At 38.0% G+C, this 21,815-nt stretch overlaps 2 protein-coding genes and 1 long non-coding RNA gene across 4 annotated transcripts in view; 1 reads left to right on the top strand and 2 right to left on the bottom strand.

The window, feature by feature from the left end:
• Positions 1 to 793: 793 nt before the first annotated feature.
• LOC126759582 (uncharacterized) overlaps positions 794 to 21,815 on the top strand; it is a 113,973-nt gene continuing 92,951 nt past the window's right edge. For both annotated transcript variants that reach the window (XR_007667022.1, XR_007667023.1), the window contains exon 1: positions 794 to 841. This is a non-coding gene — a long non-coding RNA (uncharacterized LOC126759582). The remainder of the gene's footprint in view (positions 842 to 21,815) is intronic.
• LOC126759529 (cytochrome P450 4g1-like) lies at positions 6,304 to 10,154 on the bottom strand. Its single transcript, XM_050474390.1, has 4 exons — positions 9,874 to 10,154; positions 9,079 to 9,804; positions 8,842 to 8,954; positions 6,304 to 7,008 (listed from the first exon to the last, which is right to left on the bottom strand). Exons 1-4 carry the CDS (start codon positions 10,097 to 10,099, stop codon positions 6,418 to 6,420), a joined length of 1,656 nt encoding a protein of 551 aa, XP_050330347.1. The 5' UTR covers positions 10,100 to 10,154; the 3' UTR covers positions 6,304 to 6,417.
• On the bottom strand, positions 13,873 to 16,259 carry LOC126759528 (cytochrome P450 4g1-like). Its single transcript, XM_050474389.1, has 3 exons — positions 15,869 to 16,259; positions 14,952 to 15,784; positions 13,873 to 14,882 (listed from the first exon to the last, which is right to left on the bottom strand). The coding sequence occupies exons 1-3, from the start codon at positions 16,092 to 16,094 to the stop codon at positions 14,283 to 14,285; spliced, it is 1,659 nt and encodes a 552-aa protein (XP_050330346.1). The 5' UTR covers positions 16,095 to 16,259; the 3' UTR covers positions 13,873 to 14,282.

The raw sequence follows: 21,815 nt of genomic DNA, 5'->3' as shown, positions 1-21,815 counted from the left end.
TGTTGAGGCTAATTTCGATGATTTCTTTGATAAGCTTAAGGTTGTTTCTTGTTATCAGAAGCAGTGATCCTTACTAATAAGTTCAAGATTTTTGGGTAATGTTAGCTCTTTGGATTCATAGAGAAACTAATATGGACTGAAAATCTGAAACTATTTTATTTTAATCTTAATTAGTTGAAAAATAGAGTATTTTAATGTTGAGCAAAAACTTGCCTGTGGTTTTCAATGAGGCAATAATTTTTTCGGAATTCGACTTTTTGATAGCTGTTACTTGATTTACGAATATACTCAGTTTGGTTTGCATTTCATGAAGAACAGACTTACTCCGAAAAAACGTTTGCAAATCGTACAAATTTGTTACCAAAACGATTTTCACTTTTGATTTAATGAGTACATTAAAAGGTTACATGGGTTTCCGCAGGTAAAAAAACAGCTTCAACATTTTTTTTTTCATAAAAAAATTAAATATTTTATTAGAAATTTTCATTGTTACAAACATACATTATTAACAAAGAAATTCTGAAATTTTTGGAAAAAATATTTTAAACTCGGCCATTGCGATTGTGTTATATAATTTGAAAAGAACAAATTTGGAAAATAATCTAAAGATAACTTTGATGAAACTATTTCATATATTCCAGTAAAGATGCCATAAAAAATATATTATTTTATGGTTCTGAAGTAGTTTCTTGGTTTATGTGGAGTCCACAGATTTTCACCAGATTTTGCTTTAACAGTTTTTAGTACCATACATACAAGATTTTAAACAGTCTGCTTTTTGTCCTGTTTTTTTTCAGTTTGAAGACACGGCCTCCTATTTCAGACTCATAGTGCAAAATGGGTAAGTCATATTATATTTTTGCTATATTCTTGTTATTTAGTCATATTGTCTACATATACTTTGCTTTCTTAAAAATATCCGTAGAAATAATATTCTTAATATTTCTACAGATCTAACATATGATCTATTGTAATCAGTCAAGACAGCCGATAGACAGGTTTTCTGGCAGTGTTGTTTGTTGTTTGTGTTTGTTTTTTTTTTGCCGAAAGAAAACGCTCTAGCTTTAAATAAAAATCGTATGGTTTCCAATTTATCGATATTTTAAGAAGAACTCACTATATCTGTTTCCAGGCCATTATTATCCTATAATGTATTTGATATTTTGATTTTCGAACTATATTTCGGTCAACCAGTGTCTCCAGCTGTAGAGTGTAATTCTTCATAGTTTTTGAGAGACATCACTTTTCATCCGGACCACGTTTCACGTAGTTTATTGCAAAAAAGAGATTTCTTATGTTATACTATAAAGAGCACTACAACTCAGTAACAGGTTAATTTAGATTAGATCGTTCGGTTGATCCTAAGCGATAGATCTTATTTGGACAGATATTCGTACTTTCCTAAAAGTGGGTCGCCAGATCCTAATAGATCGACGAAGCGTTTTGAGCTTACTCAGCATCTTCTATCCCAGCGATTTTACAAAGCGAGTCAGAGGAATCTCGAAGTTGCAAAAGTTTTAGTTGTTAACAAGCACTTGTCGAGCTCATTGAAAAGCAAAAAGCTTCTAATGGAATGAATTTGTGGTAAGGGTACCCTCCCTATTAAGCGCATCGGCTTTGTAGTTTCTGGCGATTTTGATGTGACCAACTCAGTAACACTTAGTTCGACAATTAAATCTCAATTGAGTAATAGAGGAACTCACCGATTCTCCATTCTAGTAGCGCTTCTAGACAAATCACCTAGTTTAGTTACGGGAAAAAGGTAATATCCGTTAAGTGCTGCTTTGATCATCATCTTCAGCAACTGAAAATCTTTTAACCAAACGCAGTTTATATTTTTATCAAATATTTTTTATCAAAAATTCAGAGAATTTTTACTTATTTTGCAAATGGTTTCTTAGTTCTTGATACAAAAACATTTGATCGGTGCTTGAATAAAGTACTTGTAGTTTAAATTAAAGTTGTAGAATTTTTATATGCCTTTAAGACTTAGCCTATTGTAGTTCTTATGTCTTCGCGCACTTAAAAAGAGAGTGTAATGTGTGTTGCTACTTTTTTCTAGCGAAATTTGTTGATAGATCTCATTCCGTAATCCTTTAACGCCTTGCTGACAGCTTCAAGTGGTGGCGCAAAACATTTGAAAATATTGGTGATTGATTGATGTAAGTGCCACTGGATGATGGATTTTCAGCAGCAACTTGTAACATTTTATTTATGAAGTGTTTCACAGCCTTTCAACACATTCTTTTGGGTGTACGCATAAGTGTATTCTTTTTTCTGTGTCAATTAAGACTCGGAACCATGCTTTGATAACAAAAATGGTCAGATGAGCTAAAATTTCGAAAAAGTCTGATTGGAGTTCATTATGTAGTCAGTTCAGATTTATGAAATAAAAATGGTTGAATTCAAATCTGAAATAGTGTGTTCAAATGTGTGTTCGTAGCTATTAAAAAAAAAGGTGTTTTATATATATATTTTTATAAATATATAAGTCCGACCCCTTTTTGAGGCCACATGTCAACAATAATGTGTCAATATTCCCTTCCAAGGCATTCATCCTTTCCGTCCTAACTGTATGAACAAACGACTTCTCAAAACCCCACAAAAAATAGTCCAGCGATGTTAAATCGCATGATCTTGGAGGCCTCGTCACAGGCCCACGATAATGCGCTGACCACTAGTTTCCTTCAATAAATTGATTACTTCATTGGCTGTATACTATGGTGCTTCTAAAAAATATTTTCTATTTTTTTTCAACTCTTAGCCCCTCAAATATTAATGATTGACAAACAAAAAATCTCCCCTCAAGCCAGGCGCTGTAGCTTAACTCTAAGGGGTCGCTATTTTTTTTTAGGTTCCCATACATTTAACATAGGAATTTTCGTTTTTTCATTCAAACTAAAATTTCACCAACTAATTTTCGTTTCTCAAAAATAACCATCATTTATTCAGAAAGTTGGCTTTTGAAACTTTAAGGTAGTAGTCTGGTAACTTATGCCTATTTTCATGACCTCTTTGGAGGGTTGTTTTTTTATAGGAAAATAAAAATGAATTATCTTGAATATTTAGTGTGTTTTTATTTCATATTTATAAAAAAAGTCTATTTGAAAAATGTAAACTCTATTATTATTGTCATAATTCCTCAAAAAAAAAAAGAAATATTTGGCTCTTGATGTTATTGAAATCAAATATTCTTGTCTGACATGTCATTTTCGGAACTACTGAAGTTAAATTTCAAGGGTAAAAAACAAAATGGCGGACTTTGAAAAAAAAGTCCTTTTATTTTATCAAAGAAAGGGTTGTAAAATAAAAAGTTAGGGGTGAAAATAGTTCTCCTTAGTTAGCCGACCAGAAAAACAATGTTTTGAGAAAAACGCGCTTAAAGTTCAAAACTCCGAGAGAGGACTCCGAGGCGCTCTAGCAAACTCGTTATAACTCCCGAAATACTTCGAATTTCTGTCTGAAATTTTCACAGTATATTCTCAAGACATTGTACTTTCAAATTAATCAAAAAAAAAGTTACCAGACTACTACCTTAAAAATTCCCACTAGAAAATTATTATTCTCAGTAACTTTTTTTTATTTTATTTTTATTGAAAAAATTTCAAATTTCAAATCACTATGTTTAATCGTCTAATTGAGATAATCAAACTTTGTCTCAGGAATTTTTAAAGTTTGAAAAGCGAACTTTCTGAATATGTGATGGTTATTTTTGAGAAACGAAAATTAGTTGGTGAATTTTTAGTTGAATGAAAAATTGGTTCGCTAAACTACTAAGATTGTCCCTTCTCTATTCATATCTTCAGCTCGAATTATATTCCCCAAGAGTAGCTTGAAGAAGTCGCACAATAGGGAGTCGCCTTAACTGAAATCTTGTTTGGTATCGAACGGCTCGGAGAGTTAGTTTTGCGGGGATACCAAATTCAGACATCGCGGCATAAAGACAGCTCCTTTTCGTCCTGTCGAAAGCAGCTTTGAAATCGACGAAGAGGTGGTGTGTGTCGATTCTCTTTTCACCGGTCTTTTCCAAAATTTGGCGTATGATGAATATCTGGTCGGTTGTTAATTTTTCAGGTCTAAAGCCACACTGATAAGGTTCAATCAGTACGTTGACGGTGGGCTTTAATATTTCACACAATACGCTCGATAGAACCTTATACGTGATGTTGAGGTGGCTTATCCCACGGTAGTTGGCGCAGATTGTGGGGTCTCCTTATTTGTGGATTTGGCAGAGCACACTTAAATTTCCTTAGAAATAATAAATATCTTCATAATTTCATATAATTGACTAGCTGATATGTTTTTATAAAGTTTGCTTTTCTTTGAATTTCATTTTTATTCTTTTTTTGTCGCGGGCTTCTAATTGAATTCTAATCGAATACTCATCGTTCATATGGGCGACGTGAACAATCTATCAGAACCGCTATATTCTTTGTCGTTTATGAAACCTTTGAACAGTGTTCAAATTATAATACGCATCCACACTCTTACAAAAATATTCATAGATCATATCTACCATTAGTCTTTCCACAAGTAGTCATACTACTAAAGATAGTAAATAATTACGACAGTGCTAATGGTAAATTTTAATTATCTGGAATTATATTACTTGTCTTCATAGAGAGAAAGTTAAGAAAAGAGTCGATAGTTTCCAGGATTTCAATAAGCAACCTCACTGTTTTTGTCAAACTAATTTTTTCATTATGTCTGTTTTTAATACAAAACCTATTTGACAATTTTACAATTAGCTCGCTTCTATCGTTCGCCGCCTTAAATATTAAACTCTACCGTATTTTTTAATCCAAACTTAAAATTGTAAAAGTTTTGCCTAAAGTCTGCAAATATTTTAGGAACGAATTTGGTGATCTCTAAGCTTTTAAAAGCACAATCAATAATGACTGTTGCGATGCTTCCATACCCTTCAACAGCAAAAGTAATTAAGTTTTGGCAACTATTTCGAATGACTAATAACTATTTTTCTTTCGATGTGCAAAACAATCGAATCCGGAAATAACCTCTGATCCTCTGATATGAAACTAATACTGATTGCATTTATAATTTAGTCTTGTGATAATTCACATCTCCTCATCTGACAGCTTGTCTTACCCTTCTGGCGAAATCTAATTCCTGCTACAAATCTTAAGTGTAAATACGCAATTGCATGTCACGGAAGTACTATTCTTCACGAATAACGGACTACACAAATCAAAGGATTGAGTGCAACGTATAGATTTGCCTTGACATATAGTTTCGAATACGCGCGCGGTATAAAAAGTGGAAGTGGAAAAACAATAAGCAATCAAAGGTTTTCACTTTCTACCAAGGAAAGTAATTACTCTCCGCGCCAATACTTTCACAAATGTGAGATATGTTTGTATATATGCACACATACCTCAAAGTGAAACGAAAGGAAATGTAAAAGTGGTGAACAGTGAAATTGCAAAAGGATTGTGTTGCGGAAATCCTTTCCTTTCCCAATAATAGCCGATGAGCCAAAGGTTTTTTAATCTAATCAACTGTGTACATATCCAAATATATGTGTATATATGTATGTGAGAAATATACTACACACAAAAGCGTTTATTTACATTGTAAAAAATAAATATCTTCCTACTTCCGTGCGTCTTAACAAGATTAATGAAAGGCTTGCGAAATTGGAAATTCGATTTTCATCGCTTTGCCGAATTGTCGATAATCTGTCGATAATACACACCAACGCGATTCGCAACGCCGATTTACACATTCGTTTTGCCGGTGTAAACAAACGCATACATACAAACATACTTACTTATCAACCCCAAAGTGATGGCAACTGAGGAGCACCAAAATGTCTAGCTGCAAGTGAGCATTCATTTCGTTTTCATCCTTGGCTGCCGATAATACTAATGCCATTAGCGTTGGTTTCCAACAGATTTCGCAAAATAATAGATTTTTCCCAACTACCTGTTCAAACGGTTTGAAAATTTTCTCACCTGAGTCTGAGCCTGCACGTCTGCGCGGGATGTAAGCATGAAATGCGAGTCGAACTCGTCGTGAATGCCTCCTTGTAATTTAATACCGTTGATCATTAAAACGATATGTTGCCGGAAATCGCCCTCGCCCATCTTCCAGCTCTCACATGTGAGTGCTCAGGTTCACAGCCATTCATTTCATTTTCATTTCACATGCCCACATACTTACATGCAAACGTGCTTACGGCAAACATATTCACTTTTCTTCATGCTAATATTTGCACAATAAATATTTATGTGAAATACAAATGAAAATATGCATACATACTTATATACAAAAACAACAATAGCGTATAGACCACTAAAAAATGCAAACCATATTTACATACAATTCAAGGACAACTAAGATCGACATGATTATTTATAAAGTTGGCAATAAATTAAAATCATTTTTTTTTTGCGCTCCTCACACCTCACGTCTGGTCAGCACAACCTTGAAACCATTAGCCAATTTCAAAATGATATCACCTTGCAATACAAATTGTGTCTCATCCACATTCGAGTGTATTTCAAATTGACGCACAAGCGTCGAGAGTAAAACTTTCAGCATTAACATGGCATATTTACGTCCCACACAACTGCGTGGACCCGCACTGAACGGTACATAACTGTAGTAATGGCGTTTCGACACTTTTTCCGGCAAAAAGTTATCCGGATCGAATTTTTCCGGATTCTCATAGCAATCGGGTCGCCGATGCACAGCATAGTTGACCAGCACAACTGTCGCACCCTTCGGTATAGTGTATGGGCCGGAGGCTAGTCGTACATCTTCATTAACTTTACGCCCTATTGCCGGTACTGGTGGGTAGAGACGTAGCGTTTCTTTAATCACCCGTTCCAAATACTGCATTTCCATTGTATCGGCAAAGGTGCAATCGCGCGTTAGGTCATCGGCGAATATTTGTTTTTGCTCCTCGTAAACTCGTGCTTGCACATCTTTATGTATGCCGAGCAGTGAGAGCACGAAACTGGAACCGGCTGAGGTGGTGTCGTGACCCTGTTGGAGGCGAATGAGAAACATGTATTTGGTAAATTAATAATATGCCGATGGGAAGCAAGATTTGGTTGTAATTTTTAAATAAATTCCATAATAATAAGTTATGGGGAAGAATTAGACTCATACACATAAGGTCATAGAGGGAAAACCATAGCCTCGATAGAATTTTTGTGATTTTTCCGAGAAAAATTTTCCAAAAATTGTTGCAGAGCACCGGAGTCGACTGAAAACAATGCGCCCCGGAGTAATTGTCGCCGATATTCCCCTCTCTTCTTCTCTGAATATAAATATATATACAGGGTTTGTCCGGAGTGTAATAGGACTGAGTCGATTTAAAGAAATTTATTGAACCTATCGTTGCAATTCTTTAAAAACTTTCAAAATAGGCTAGTTCTGCGTCGATGCAGCGCTTCCAGTGCGATATACAAGCATTGAAGGCGTCAGGGAAGGCATTCTCCGGAATAGTCTTGAGAGCCGAGGTGCATGGCTGCTTGGATCCCATCTGCTGTCTGATAATGCTTGTCTTTCATCGGCCTTTACCGGTAAGGAAACCAAAAATTCCGTGGGGCCACATCTGCCGGCCTTGGTTGGGTAGCTGTTCACAAGAAAGGCGGTGTGAGCCGGAGCATTGTCGTGGTGAAAATCGCAACCGGCTGCGATGTCTTATCAGACCCGATTGACCTTTCGGAGGACAGGAGGAGTTCAATTCAATTGTCCAATTCAAATTCATGGTGGACGATGCTTTTGATGTCAAAAAAGACAATGAGCATTGTCTTCACTTTGAATTTGCTCATTCATCCCTCTTTTGGGCCCATCAGGGTCTTTGTCAGCAATCTTTTCCCGGCCTTCCAAAAAGGCCCGGTGCCACCGAAATACACCACTTCTTGCTAAAGCAACATCTGGGTAAGCCTGCTTGATCCTATCGAACGTCTCTGTTGCAGATTTACCGAGTTTCACGCAGAATTTAATAGCGTACCTCTGCTCTAACGAACGCTGCATTTTCGGCTTACACCACTCACAGAAACACATCGCGCGAAAATGTTTGTCTTGACTCTCCAGGTGCTCGGAGACAACTGACCCGCTCGTTGGTTAGCTAGGAACGCCCTTTACCGAATCCAGTCGGTACACTCCAAAATACAGTTGCGGCGGAAGAAAATTAGTCATATTACTTTCCGGTCAAACCGTGTATATTCCGATATTTCTTCTATATATTTGCGTGACCACATTTCGTATAACGTTGAAATCGTTGTTTTGGGTTCAAAAACAAAATATCTAACCTAACTGTCTATACAAGAACCACGTTTTCGATACAATTCCCCATTTTTAACTACACACAAATTGAGATGACAAAAAAATTTCTAGTAACGAAAAAATTAACAGATGGAGAACCCGAGTCACCTTCTGCTAAAATTTTAATAGTCCTATTAAACTTAATTGTAGTAAAACACAAATGGAAATAATTTCATTGCAAACTAAACTGGCTGGATAGACAGACTTTGTGAAACAGCGGTCCGGTTCAAATTTGATCACAGGGTTTATGCACCTCGCGATTTTATAACTTTCCATAAATATTCTCATATCTTCTTTCTAACTGTATAATGCTATATAAACGATAATAAAAATGTATTTTCGTCATTTTGTGAAACACCGGTCCGGTTCATATTTGATCAGACGGTATATTCCCCTATATTCGTCTCGATATTTCATAATTTTCTCTAAACACACTCACAACTTCTTGCTAACTGTGTGCTGTTATAAAAACGCTGGTAAAAATGTATTTCCGTCAACTCTATCTCCCTCTATCTTCCAAGCCCATGATCCCACAAATCATACCTCAAACATAATCGTATTCACTTCATCCATCACATCCTTCTCTGTCCACACAATATCCGGATTCTTTGTCATCTCCACCATCGCATCCAAGAAAGCCAAACGACGTTTAGCACCTGTACGAAAACAACAAATTACAAAAATATAATAAATTAGTTACAGCTTTCTCCAGCAATTGTATTATTAGCTAACATTTTCATTAATATGTGCGGTACGTTGCTTAATTGCCATCAATCTTACCCACATCATTCTCTTCATCGATTTCATCCAAATCGTCACGGAGTCCGTCCTTCTCCCTACCACTTGCCCGCGCATTTAGTCCATCCTGTTGATCCAGCACGCCATCTGTTTCCATATTGAAAAGTTCACGCCGCTCCGCGATGACACGCCTCGTTAATGCGAAGATAATGCTCATCATTTTATCGCAACGCTTGCGCAGTTGCGTCCATTGATAAACGAAATCGAAACGATAATGCGCCTTGACCTGGCGTTTCTGTATGATATCGCACATTTCCAACACTGCCTCTGCATAGCGAGCACATTCCCTGCCAGCGGGTAACTGTTTCATGCCCATCGCAGTGTTAAGCAGTATCTCCACCGTAGTCTGACTCATATGCTCGTGCACATCGAACTCACGTCCCAGATATTTTGCCTCTAATCGATTGGCGATTTTTTTCGAGTGCTGCACAAATGCCGGCACAAAGCTCTTCAAAATGCTCTGATGAAAGGTGGGCACTATCATTTTGCGATGTAGGCGCCAATGGTCACCCTTGCTGATGAGTAGACCATCACCGAACCAAGGTTGAAAGAATCTATACTCATTGGATTTTTCCAAATGTACGGAACTGTTGAGTATGATTTCAAAGTCGGCAGGATTTGTCAGAAAGACTACCATGAAATTGAAGAAACAACCGCTGATGGTCTCGCCATAGTAATGCAAGTATCGTATTGCTTTCAGCACCATTTCTGTAGATGAAAGAAATGAAATTTATTTATATCTTTTGCTTCAATTAAACGCTGAAACTTATCACTCACCTGTGGGCGTAAGGCCCAACACTAAATGCGCATTGCCAATCAGCGGCAGCACCGGCGGTCCCGGTATACCTTTCAGCTTCTTATAAGCATCGGTATTACGAAACCAAATATCATAGAGCGCTAACGCCAGCAATGCACCGATCAAACTAATATAGAAAGGACTCGACAGGATGTACGCCTTTGCTCCGGTAATATGTTGTGTTGTGGTTGCGTTTGTGTAGTCCATAGTACTCTCAGCTACTGCACTTCTGCTTCTGCTGCAAAGAACTGTTTGCCTAGACTAAATATTGCTGCACTTTTAATGCATCTAGAATGTTTCCAGCGGCTGAGCAAGTGTGACAACGTAAATGCATATTGATTTTAGTGAACCCTCTTCGCCTATAAAAATAGCCTATTTGAAGGTAAACGATTTGCAAACACAAATATGGACATTATAGCCCCACACTGTATATATGACTATGTGAAAGTTTTTTTTTGCTTGCATACGCACTCCGAATGACGTATTCATTTGATTGTAAAAATTTGCAATGCTTAATAAGTATGTCAAGAGGTTTAGTGACTCTGGTGATAGCTCACGTCCGGTCGCTGTGGTGTAGCGTTGGTTAGCGGTGGACTGCCAGTGATCAAGCACTAGATTAGAAGCCTTTTTGTACCATGGACAGGGCATATTAAGCGAACATCGGAGACCATAGAGATCATAATATATATAAAGGGTGATCCATTTCGAGGTTCCCTTAAAATTTAATGGGGAATGTTTATTATCATTCGAAAGGAAATTCTTGATCTTTAATTTTTTGAAGATTAACTCTTTCAAATATTCACCGCGGCTACATCTCGGATGGTCCAACCATAGAGTCCAATTTTCGGTGACTCGTTTGAGCATTTCGACTGATAATTGGCGAATTACATGCGTGATGATCCAAGGCCCTAAACGAAGCGAGACTTTCCGCATAGACTTTACACTTTACTTATGCCATCAGGAAAAAATCTGACGGTGTGATATCACACGATCTCGGTGGTCAATCGACCTACCCAAAACGCGAAATTATCTGCTCACTGAAGTGTTCACTCAATAAATTCATTGATTGAAGCGATGTGTAGGAAGCGGCCCCCTATGTTGGAACCAAATCTCGCCGAAATCTCGAGCCTCAATTTCAGATATCAAATAGTCGGTTATCATGGCGGGATAACAGTCTCCATTGACGGTTTCGTTACCATCAAACCGTTCATTTTTTAATGCCAGCCCTTGAATCTCTTCAGAGCCAGAAATGGACCCATTCAGTGAACGAAATTTGACGCAAAACAATTGAAGAAGCCTAAAAATCTTTTATTGGATATAGAAATTTGTATTTCTTATATATATTATTTCCATTCCATACTCTATTCTTCATTTGTTCTATGCGCCATCTATTTGTGATATCTGCTATGACTTAAACGGAGTATACTTAATAGGGTGGTTCAGACGCTATTTGTACTTCGCTAAAACGAAATGGCTGGAAATTATGAAACGTTAAGGGTATAAACGCATTATAAAACTACAAATCTCGTTATTTTTATTATAACATAATAATTAGAAAAACACTAGACATGTAAGGCTACTAAAGAAAAGAAGAAATAGTAATCTTCAGAATGACTTTCATGGTAAATTCAAAAATTTTCTTACACTTTCCGTATGAGTCTTTAGTTCTTCTAGTCCAGATGTCTGCTTTCAATATTTATTGCTCATATTAAAAATTGAAATTCTTTGCAAAAATTTATTGTACAACTTTTTAGCTTTCTATTCCGATATCTTAGACTGAGCTTATCGAGTTCGGGCGCTAATCATATTGATTGTAATGTTTGTTTCGTCTGAACCTCTACTGGTTCTTTTTTTACTTTTGGTCAAAATAAATCTTGACTTCCCAAACGTGGGACAATCAAGAAGGAAGTGTTGAGTTGTTTCCACCTCATCTTCTTTCATACAGCTTCTGCAGTTGGCGTCTAGAAAGATTCCCAACCTTACAACATGAACGTCAACAGGGCAATGGCCTGATAAAAGTCCTACCACTTAGGAGAGGCTAGCCTTACAGAGAGAGCAAAAAGATCACTAAATCTCTTGCGATCGATCTTTAGCCAAAAGGATTTGCGATAGCCCAGCTTTTTAGTAGTACAAGAGGATACGTCATCAACAGCTTTGCAATTTCCTGCTTCCGCTATGGCCTGGCATCCATACCAGTCTTATCACAGAGACACTCGATGCTATTGATAGCGAGGTTAGACACTCTTCAACCAATCCTGAACGCACTGTTAATGAGTTCAAGCTAGTACCGCCGCTCTACTATATGAGTGAATGGTCACTCACTGCTGCTACCTTAATGGCAGGAACCTCGGCTTGGAAGACACTGAAATAATCAGGAAGTCTGACTAAACAACTCCACCAACCTTCCCCGAAAGCTTTGACCCATCCGTAAAACACATCACTGCCCCTCTCCTCCAACGACTGCTTCCCACCCACAACTCCCTCGTCGCTATATGGGCAGAGAAGGAGCCTCCAGAGTTCCTTTTGACGAATTCATGATCCAAGTTATCCGATATGAAGTCAAAGTGTGTCAGAATATCCGAGTGTTCAGATACGTGTTCTTTTAAGAACCCAGATTCTCTGAGTTAGAGAGCAACTTTTGCAGTCATACACTTTCTCTGACGATAGCTACGAGCGCCATGTGAGGCACCAATATTGCTGATGAGCGCCGCTCGTTGAACGCTCTGGAGTTTCTTTGCAAATGTGGTCTTTTATAGAGCCCTCCACCACATAAAGACTCCATAGAACATAATGGAATTGACTATGAGGACCAGAGGATCACTTTCGGTGAAAGACCCCACTTTTTAGCTCCTTTATAGCATTATAAGACAGTCGATGCTTTTTTTTTCTCTCTTCGATATTCGGCTTCCATGAAAGCTTCCTATCCAGGATGAGCTCTAGATATTTCACTGTATCCGCCGGTTACAGATGTATGTGTCCCATTTGCGGCAGCGTTACCACCGGAACCTTATATCTACTAGTAAAAAAATCTTATATCTACTAGCAAAACAAAACCATCTGATTTTACTTGGGTGTATGGCGATACCACTTCTGACTGCTCAATTTGTTACGACGCTCAGAAACCCCGTACGTACACAGTACTCAAGAGCTTTCCTTTAAACGTACGTGCTACATCACCTGCATTGGCAATCAGGATCCATAGAAGAATAGAGAGAACTCCACCTTGTAGGGTTCCGAGCGCGTGCGTTGCCCCATTATGTTCCAATCACTTTGTCGCACAGAAGTCTGAGAGTGAGGTGTTTGAGGTTCATCCCCAAAATCGTACAGAGCAGTAACGACTGTTCCCAGCAGGACGTTATTGAAAGCTCCCTCAATATCAATGAAGGTCCCAACAGCGAATTTCTTAACCCTAATGACTTCTTCAAGCCATGACACGATAGCATGTGGAGAAGTATTCACTGTCTTGCCTTTATAATAAGCATGTTGCGCTCTTGAAGGATAGTCCCTTGGAATGCGCCTCCTAATGTCTCAACATTTTTAGTAAGAAGGTGAAGAGGTTAATAGGCTTAAAGTCCTTGGCCGCAACATATCTCCTACCTTCAACTAAAATCTCAATTCCCTTTCTGACTAGACGCCTGTTCTATGTCATCGGTAAGGCACGGGTGTATACTCGCAATTTTTGTCTTCGAAAAGCGAGTGAGTAGTAACTCTTTTAATAGCAAATTTTCTAACGAAATTCTACCACATCTGCTGTGTATTACGCTTTCATAATAAAAAACATAAAATGGCATAACAAAAGCTCAATACATTATAGGCGACCTAGGGGTCTTGCGGATTCTAAGTTCCACACCAGGGAATTGCTTATGAATATGCGATTGCTTTGTATTTTATTCATTCTGTGTTCTGATTTAGAATTAATCCAACAAATCCGACAAAGCTTCGTAGTCCGCGCCGCAAATGCAAATGAAAGGCAAAATAAATTTCCATTTTTTCAGCTTTCTACTGCGCTTGCTTTTTATTATACTAATTGTTTTTGGTTAGTTTTGACTCTCCACACTTAACACTAGGGTTAGTTAGTTAATTTGTGAATTTGTTTGGATTAAAAATATTAAGTGCAAATTTGATAAGCCTTCTCCACATAAAAAAAAATCGTTTAATTTCATTGATCACAATTGGCTTCATTTCCTAACGGTTCCTCACGACCTTTACGCCGCCTCGGTTCTCAAAAAATTTGGCTTATCTGAAAATATATTTCTCTCGGGAGGTGGACTACTTAAAATAATCGCAAAAACATGTGCTCTCTTACAAAACTAATTATAATTTAATTCGTCATAGGTATTAGATCAAAAATTAAGAAGAAGTAAAGAAATTAGAATTCTTCATCACCCATTTACGCCACAACCGGTTGACGTTTCTGCAGCACCACATTGAAACCATTTTCCAGTTTCAAAATGATATCGGCCTGCAACTTCCAATCGGCCTCGGTCTCATTGCAGTGTATCGTGTAATTACGAATGATGGTGGAGAGCAACACCTTCAGCTTCAACATGGCATATTTACGACCAACACAACTACGTGGACCGGCGCTGAACGGAATGAAACTGTAGTAGTGACGTTTGGCCATGCGTTCGGGCAAGAAGTTGTCGGGATCGAACTTATCAGGATTGGCATAAATATCGGGGCGTCGGTGTACGCGATATTGCAGTACCACCACAGTGGTGCCCTTTGGCACAACATACGGACCAGATGCCAATTTCACATCGCTGTCGACGCGACGCGCAATCAACGGTACTGGTGGGTACATGCGTAGTGTCTCCATAATGACACGTTCCAAATATTTCATCTCCATGGTATCGTTGAAGGTGCAGTCACGCAAGAAATTATCACCAAAGATAGCCTTCTGTTCGGCTAAGACTTTCTCTTGCACATCCTTATGCATGCCCATCATGCAGAGCGCGAAACTGGAACCCGCAGAAGTAGTATCGTGACCCTATAATGATTAAAGGTGAAATTTTTAGCAAAATCGTTTTTTATCCGATACCAACCGGCGGCAATTTACCTCAAACATAATCGTGTTCACCTCATCCATAATATCTTTCTCGTTCCACTCGATCTCAGGGTTCTTAGCCATCTCTACCATTGCGTCCAATAGCGCCAGCCGACGTTTAGCGCCCACATCATTCTCATCGATATCATCCAAATCGTCACGCAGTCCATCGACCTTCTTAGCAGCTGCTTTCTTTGCTGACTCATCGATCTCTTCAACAATGGCATTACCCTCCGCATTGTAGTTTGCCTTGCGATCCATAACAACACGTTTGGTCATGCCCAAGATAATGTTCATCATCTTATCGCCCTTTTGACGCATTTTCGTCATGTTGTAGATGGAATCCAAACGATACAACACTTTCACTTGTCGCTTGTGTATGATATCGCACATATCTACGACGGCCTTGGCATACTCGAAACTCTTATTACCTTCCGGTACCTTCTTCACACCCATAGCGGTGCTGAGCAAGATCTCCACAGTGGTTTGTGACATATAATCGTGTATGTCGAATTCTTTACCCACCTCCTTAGCCATACGTTCCACAACATTCTTGGAGTGTTGCACAAAAGTTGGTACGAAACTCTTCAAAATGCTCTGATGGAATGTCGGTGCAATCATTTTGCGATGGTGACGCCAGTGATTGCCGCTGCTAATGAGCAAACCATCGCCGAACCATGGTTTAAAGTAACGGTACTCTTCCGATTTATCCAAATGATTATTGCTGCTCAAAATGATCTCAATATCATTGGGGTTGGTGAGGAATATCACGAGCACATGACCCAACGTAGCACGCAATGTTTCACCTAACTGTTCCAAGTAGGCATTACCCTTGGCCACAACCTCTGCAAATTCGAAAGACGAGCATTTGAAAAGTTAAAGTTTTCGAAACGTAGTGAATTATTTGCAAAAGCTTTGCAGCTACCCACCTGCATTCGAACAGCCGAACACCAAATGTGCATTACCCAAAACGGGTACCTCTGGCGGACTGGGTATATTCTTGGTCATGCGATATTCACGCGAGCTGCGACGCCAGTACTCGTACAAGGCTGCAATCACCACCACACCAATCAATGAGGTCCACAAGGCACCCAAGCCACCGCTGGCCGATGCCTGTGTAATGGCCTCTTGCACTGTCTCTGTGGCAGCCGACATTTTCTGTTTTCACTTTGCACAATTATCCTTTTGCACTGTTAATCCCAATGTGTTATATGGAATTCCTTATCCCGATATAACTGTGTACCACTGCTGTCTCTTGTAGATATCTTCTCAATCAAATTTTGCCGTTCCGAAGCACGGCTAACACTGAACTGAATGGAACAATGGACGAGTATGCAATTTTATGGTTTCGAAATGAAATAGTAAGTTTCCAATTTACAAAAATGTTAATCAATTCATTGAGTCGATTTTAATTAGGAAGACAGTTTTTCGAAATGGATTTGCATTTATAATACGAAGAAAGACAAACGGGGAATAGTATTTCTAAGCGTATAAACTTCAGCTTTTGTTCTTGTGCTTATAAACTTAATTATATAGGACTACTTATGTACATTGTGAGAAGAAAGCACCCGGAATTTGTATTTCAAAAAAAATCTACTTTGCTAAGACGGTAGGACTGTCCTTAATTACTATGCCAAATATGAGCGCGATCTGTTGGCAGTTTGTTCACAGCAGCTGCTTAAGTCGTGCGTTGCGATTTTTAAAATGGATAAAAATATCGAGCAAAGAATTTGTCTCAAATTTTGTATTTCTGACCAAATTTTGTGTGCGGAATCGTTTCGAATCTTGGAAAAGACTTACAGCGAATCAGTTTTGTCAAAACCACAAGTCTACGAGTGGTACAAAGCCTTCAAAGACGGTAGAGAGATCGGCGAAGATATGCCTCGTTTTGGACGACCTTCGATCTCTTCAACTGATGAAAATATTAAAAAAGTGAATTATATGCAATAAAGCTGAATTTTTTTTAATAAGGGTACCATAAACCGGTCTTCTTGGACAAGCTTGATCGTGCAGATTCCGATCCCACATTCATGGAGAGCAGTATAACTGCCGATGTGCCTGGGTTTATCAGTTTGACATGCAAACAAGTCAACAAGCATCGGAATGGAACCCGTTTTCAGCCGATCGAAGAGATAGAATAAAATCCGCTGAAGGAGCTGAAGGCCACCCCAACGTGCTTGTGAAAAGTGTTTTGAGAACTGGAAAAATCGTTGGCATAAAGGTATTATATCTGGGGATTACTTTGAAGGTGATAAGTAGGTAGGTAGGTAGGAGTACAGCCCTGTTGTATTTCGGGCTTAATTAGCACTAGCTGTGCCATTTGGATGCACTAGTCGTAGACCTTTTTATTATTGCTTCAAACCATTTTCAGGTTTCAATGAAGCTACTAATGTCCGATATGCTTTTTGTAGACATCCATTCGATGTTTGGTGCTTGATGGACTTCAAGTGTTCTGTCTCGGATCTGCGATAGGGCTGGGCATTCACAGAGAAAGTGAACATTTTTTTTCTTATTCCCTACTAGTTCGCAGCCTCGGCAGATTCTTTATAGAGCATACCCATTTTGGACGCATGTTCTCCAAATGGCCAATGCCCTGTTATGGTAGCTGTTAGCCTGTATATATTTTTCCTGGACCTATTTAATAAGTCTTTAGTTCTTTTCTTGTCATATATTGGCCATATCTGTTTAGTTACATTGCATTTTGTTATATTTTTCCATCTGTTATTTGCTAATTGTTGAAATTGTATATTGAGGTCTCTCCTGATCGATCGTAGTGGGCTTGGTATTAACTCTGCCTCGGATTCGTTTAGGTAAGTTCTTGCCTTTGCCAACTTGTCTGCTTTTTCGTTGCCGAAAATGTTTCCGTGGCTGGGAACCCAAATCAAATCTAGGTGGGGTTTGTCTTCTAATGAGCTCAGTGCCTTCTTGCCGTTAAGGACTATGCTGGAATTACTCATGGGCAACGACAAGGCCAGAAGAGCCGTCTGGCTGTCCGTCTATATTGTTGTTTTATGTATCCTCTCGTAGTTATTCAATAGAACTTCGCAGGCCTTCTCTACGCCCAGTACTTCCGCTTGGAAGATGCTAGCCGAGCTCGGTAGACGGATAGAGAGAAATGTCTAGATCATCGGAATATACTCCCGTCCATTTTGAACCCGCCGGTATAGACTGAGATGGTATCTTCCTCCCCTATTATGCCTCTTCTCTATTCTCGTCTAGAAGGTATCCTAGCCTGGAAGTATCTATTGAAATCCAGCTTTGGGAGCATGTAGTCTGATTTATTGACGTTATCACTATATACATAATCCGGGTACTTTTTTGTCACAATATATAAAACATATGATCCAAAATGCGAAATGCAAACTAGTGCAAGCTCGTGCAGTATACGCTAATTCACTACACTGGCCATTTTAAAATTGTATAATAGGGCAAACTCATATAATCATTTGAACCCCTTTCGCTAACCCTGAAAGAACCGGGAAACTGATATTATGGAGTTCTACTTTAGCTCTATCTATACAAAGTCCGTTCCCATCATCTTAGAAAAAAGTTAGTAAAGAGAAGCTCAGAGATAGCTGTGAATGAGTAATCAGACCTTCTTCTCTTCGACTACTTATAAAGCAATTATTCATGGTTTCCCAATTGAGAGCTCAAAAAATTTCGGATCTTTTCAAGAAGGTTAAAGAATCTTCTGCCAACGCAGAAGAAAATCGATAAACAAGAAGCGACAAGCAATTTTTATTGATCAAATATTCAATGAATAATCTGATCCACCGATCCGTAGTTTCTTCTACTTCTTATGAAGTGAACTCAAACATATCCATGCATTTCATATAGAGATGAAGAACCTTCTATGTCCACCTTATAAGTGGATGCAACAATATCAATAATATTTTTAAACCCGAAGTTTTGACTTCAAATTAAAGAGATAGAATGATCGGTAATAATTAACGAACCATTTTGCCCTAATATTTCCACGAGAGATTAGTCTTCTTCTTCATTAGAAGAACTCTATTCTAAATCTAGCACAAGACTTTGGTCTTACGTCCGTAAAACAACATTAAAACTCACAGAAAACATTCGAGTGGAAGCATGTTTAGATAGAAGTAAGGTATTACGAACTATCCGGTTTTAGTTAAGTCAGTTCTGAATAGACTTAGCAAAAAAACGAAGCGTGTTTCTTGAATTATAGCATAATTATATTGCGTGTACTCCAAATATTGGAGCTCTTAACATACAAATACAGAAATTATATTCGAACTTTGCAAAGTTTTTCAGTGTCAAAGAGCTTCTTGTCGGTCCCAGTAAATGACTTCATAAAACAAAAACAATTATGAAAAACTTAAATTCCTGAATTGTGCAATTCTTTATTTTGTTGCTTTTATTATTGTATTAATTTACATGGCTAATAAATTAAGCGATGACTAGCGTGTTTCAGAACCCCACCAACGTGTTGTTTGCACTTTGGAGTCGACCTTGCATTTTAGTGCAACACCCTGCCATGTACATGGATATTTAAAACTAATATTGGGTCGTTCATTAAGGAATTTCCTTTTATTTGGTGCGATTTAAAAACGATTTTTTATTGTTTCATAAACACTTCCCATTCAAGCTGAAAAAGCTTTTGGCGAGTCACTAATCTTTGTATGAGGTCTGGCAATATCCTTGTGGAACACTATACCTTTTCTTTTGTTCAATTCTGGCCTCTTCTGTCTGAGTGCATCACTCATTTTGTTCAGCTCATCGCAATACACTTCAAAATTGGTGATATTGTGTCAAAAGCTAAAAATAAACGATCCCTTTGAAATCCCACCAAAGAGACAATATAATTTTTTTTTTGGTGACTATCGACCTTCGAAGTGGTTTGAGCTGATTCTTCCATTTTAGACGATGATATCTTGTACTTTACATTCTTGTAAACAACCAACTTTTAATTGAAAGTAACTTCTTTGATGTTTGATAACCAAAGCTCAGTCGTTAATGCGACGAAGCAAATTTCGTTCTGTAAGAACATAAGGAATCCATATGTCAATATTCGAAATTATTCCTAGACATTTCATCTGTTTGACAAATTTAATCTTTCAGCCATTTTTTGGGTTGTTATTCGGCAAACCACGTCTGCTGTGATACATTCTCAAAATAAAAATTTACAGAACAATTTTGCAATCTAATTTTGGCAATACTTTGTGGACGACCCAATAAATACTTTCGGAAATAGTATTTCATTGAAGAATTCATAATACGTACGTGATAGAAATCATATAGGTATACTTGTATTTGGCTTTCGCCGATTGAATTTTACTAAGCGAGCATTTACTTAGAGATACATAATACTTTATTTCACAAGTATATTGCATGATTCGTATATTTATGTATAATTCAAAGCTTTTTCATGCTCTAGTCTTTACAAACCATATATCTAAAGATTCAGTTCCATTCAGCAAATTTTATTTTATCTCTTCGATCGATTGAAAACGGGTTTCACGGAGCGGCAATTTCAGTTTGATAAATGAGAAAAAATTACACGGATCTCGTGTGAGATGTCGAGCTCATTTGCCATCTTTCTAACACTTGCCTGACTACTTTCAAGCACCATAACCCTCACTTTTTAATATTTTCATCAGTTGAAGTGATCGAAGACCGTCCAGAACGAGGCATGTCTTCAACGATCTCTCGACCGTCTTTGAAGACTTTGCACCACTCGTAGGCTTGTGTTTTTGATAAAATTGTATCACCGTAAGCCTTTTCCAACTTTCGCAAGGATTCCGCAAACGAAATTTGTTTATAAATACAAAATTTGAGACAAGTTCTTTGTTCGATAATTTTTTCCATTGGAAACATCTCAATGCACTACTGAGTTGTATGGATTCGTTTCAAGATGATTTGGGTCTACACTGCCAGCTAGTATTTGAAATTCAGTTTTAGCTATATAATGATAAGGGTCTAAGTTTCGATTTAGCCTTATCAGCAGTTTTATTCGGTTCTACAACAACACCAGTCGATAGGAAATAGTTATCGTATTGTTCGTGCTTTATTTATTTTAAGTATATGTTGATGGGATCGTCATATGATGAATTAGGTCTTTGATAGCTTTCTTCAATCACATTTACCTCCTGGGGGAACAGTTTTCACTGTTTCTTACTAATTTGTAGTCGAAAAAGTCTTTTCGTATTTCTAATCAAACTTCAACTTATTTTTTTTTAATATTTTTATTTATAATGAACTTTAATGAACCCAATATGTACTATTTTGGTCGACCATTTTTTGTAATTTTTTCGCTAAAGACATTATTCCGTCAGTGTAAAACGTTTCTGGTTTCTCGGCGAAAAACTGCTATAAGTAATTTTCACAGGCTTCTCTAGAAGCCAACTTTAATCCGTAAAAGGAGTTCTGCATTGAGCGAAACAAATCGCCAGGGCTATATGGTGTTTGCATCAAAACTTCCCAGCCAAGCTCTCCCAGTTTTTGTCTAGTCATCTAAGATCTGTGTGGTCTAGCGTTGTCCTGATGGAAGACGAAGCCCTTTCTGTTGATCAGTTCTGGCTGTTTTTTTCGATTACTTGCTTCAATCTCATCAGTAGATGACAGTAAACAGTACAGCTGGAGCAGCTCATAGTCGATGATTCTTTTCCAATCCCAAGAAACTCTCAGCATAAATTTTCCAGACCTCAATCCTCGCTTTGCGACTATTTGTTGAGCTTCACCATCCGTTTGATGAATGTTAAGTTTTCAAAATATTTTTCCAACCGCCAATTTTAAATGGTGTTCTACTGTATGTGCGAACGAAAGCAGCGTAATATATTCGAAAATTATGTACGAATACACGTTGCCCTCTAATTTGTCAGTAGAGGTCATTTATTTGTAGAAATTATTTTG

Source organism: Bactrocera neohumeralis, chromosome 5 (genome assembly GCF_024586455.1).
Source record: "Bactrocera neohumeralis isolate Rockhampton chromosome 5, APGP_CSIRO_Bneo_wtdbg2-racon-allhic-juicebox.fasta_v2, whole genome shotgun sequence".
NCBI lineage: Eukaryota > Metazoa > Arthropoda > Insecta > Diptera > Tephritidae > Bactrocera > Bactrocera neohumeralis.
The sequence above is the reverse complement of the archived record's forward strand: the minus strand, read 5'-3'. Positions and strand labels throughout refer to the sequence as shown.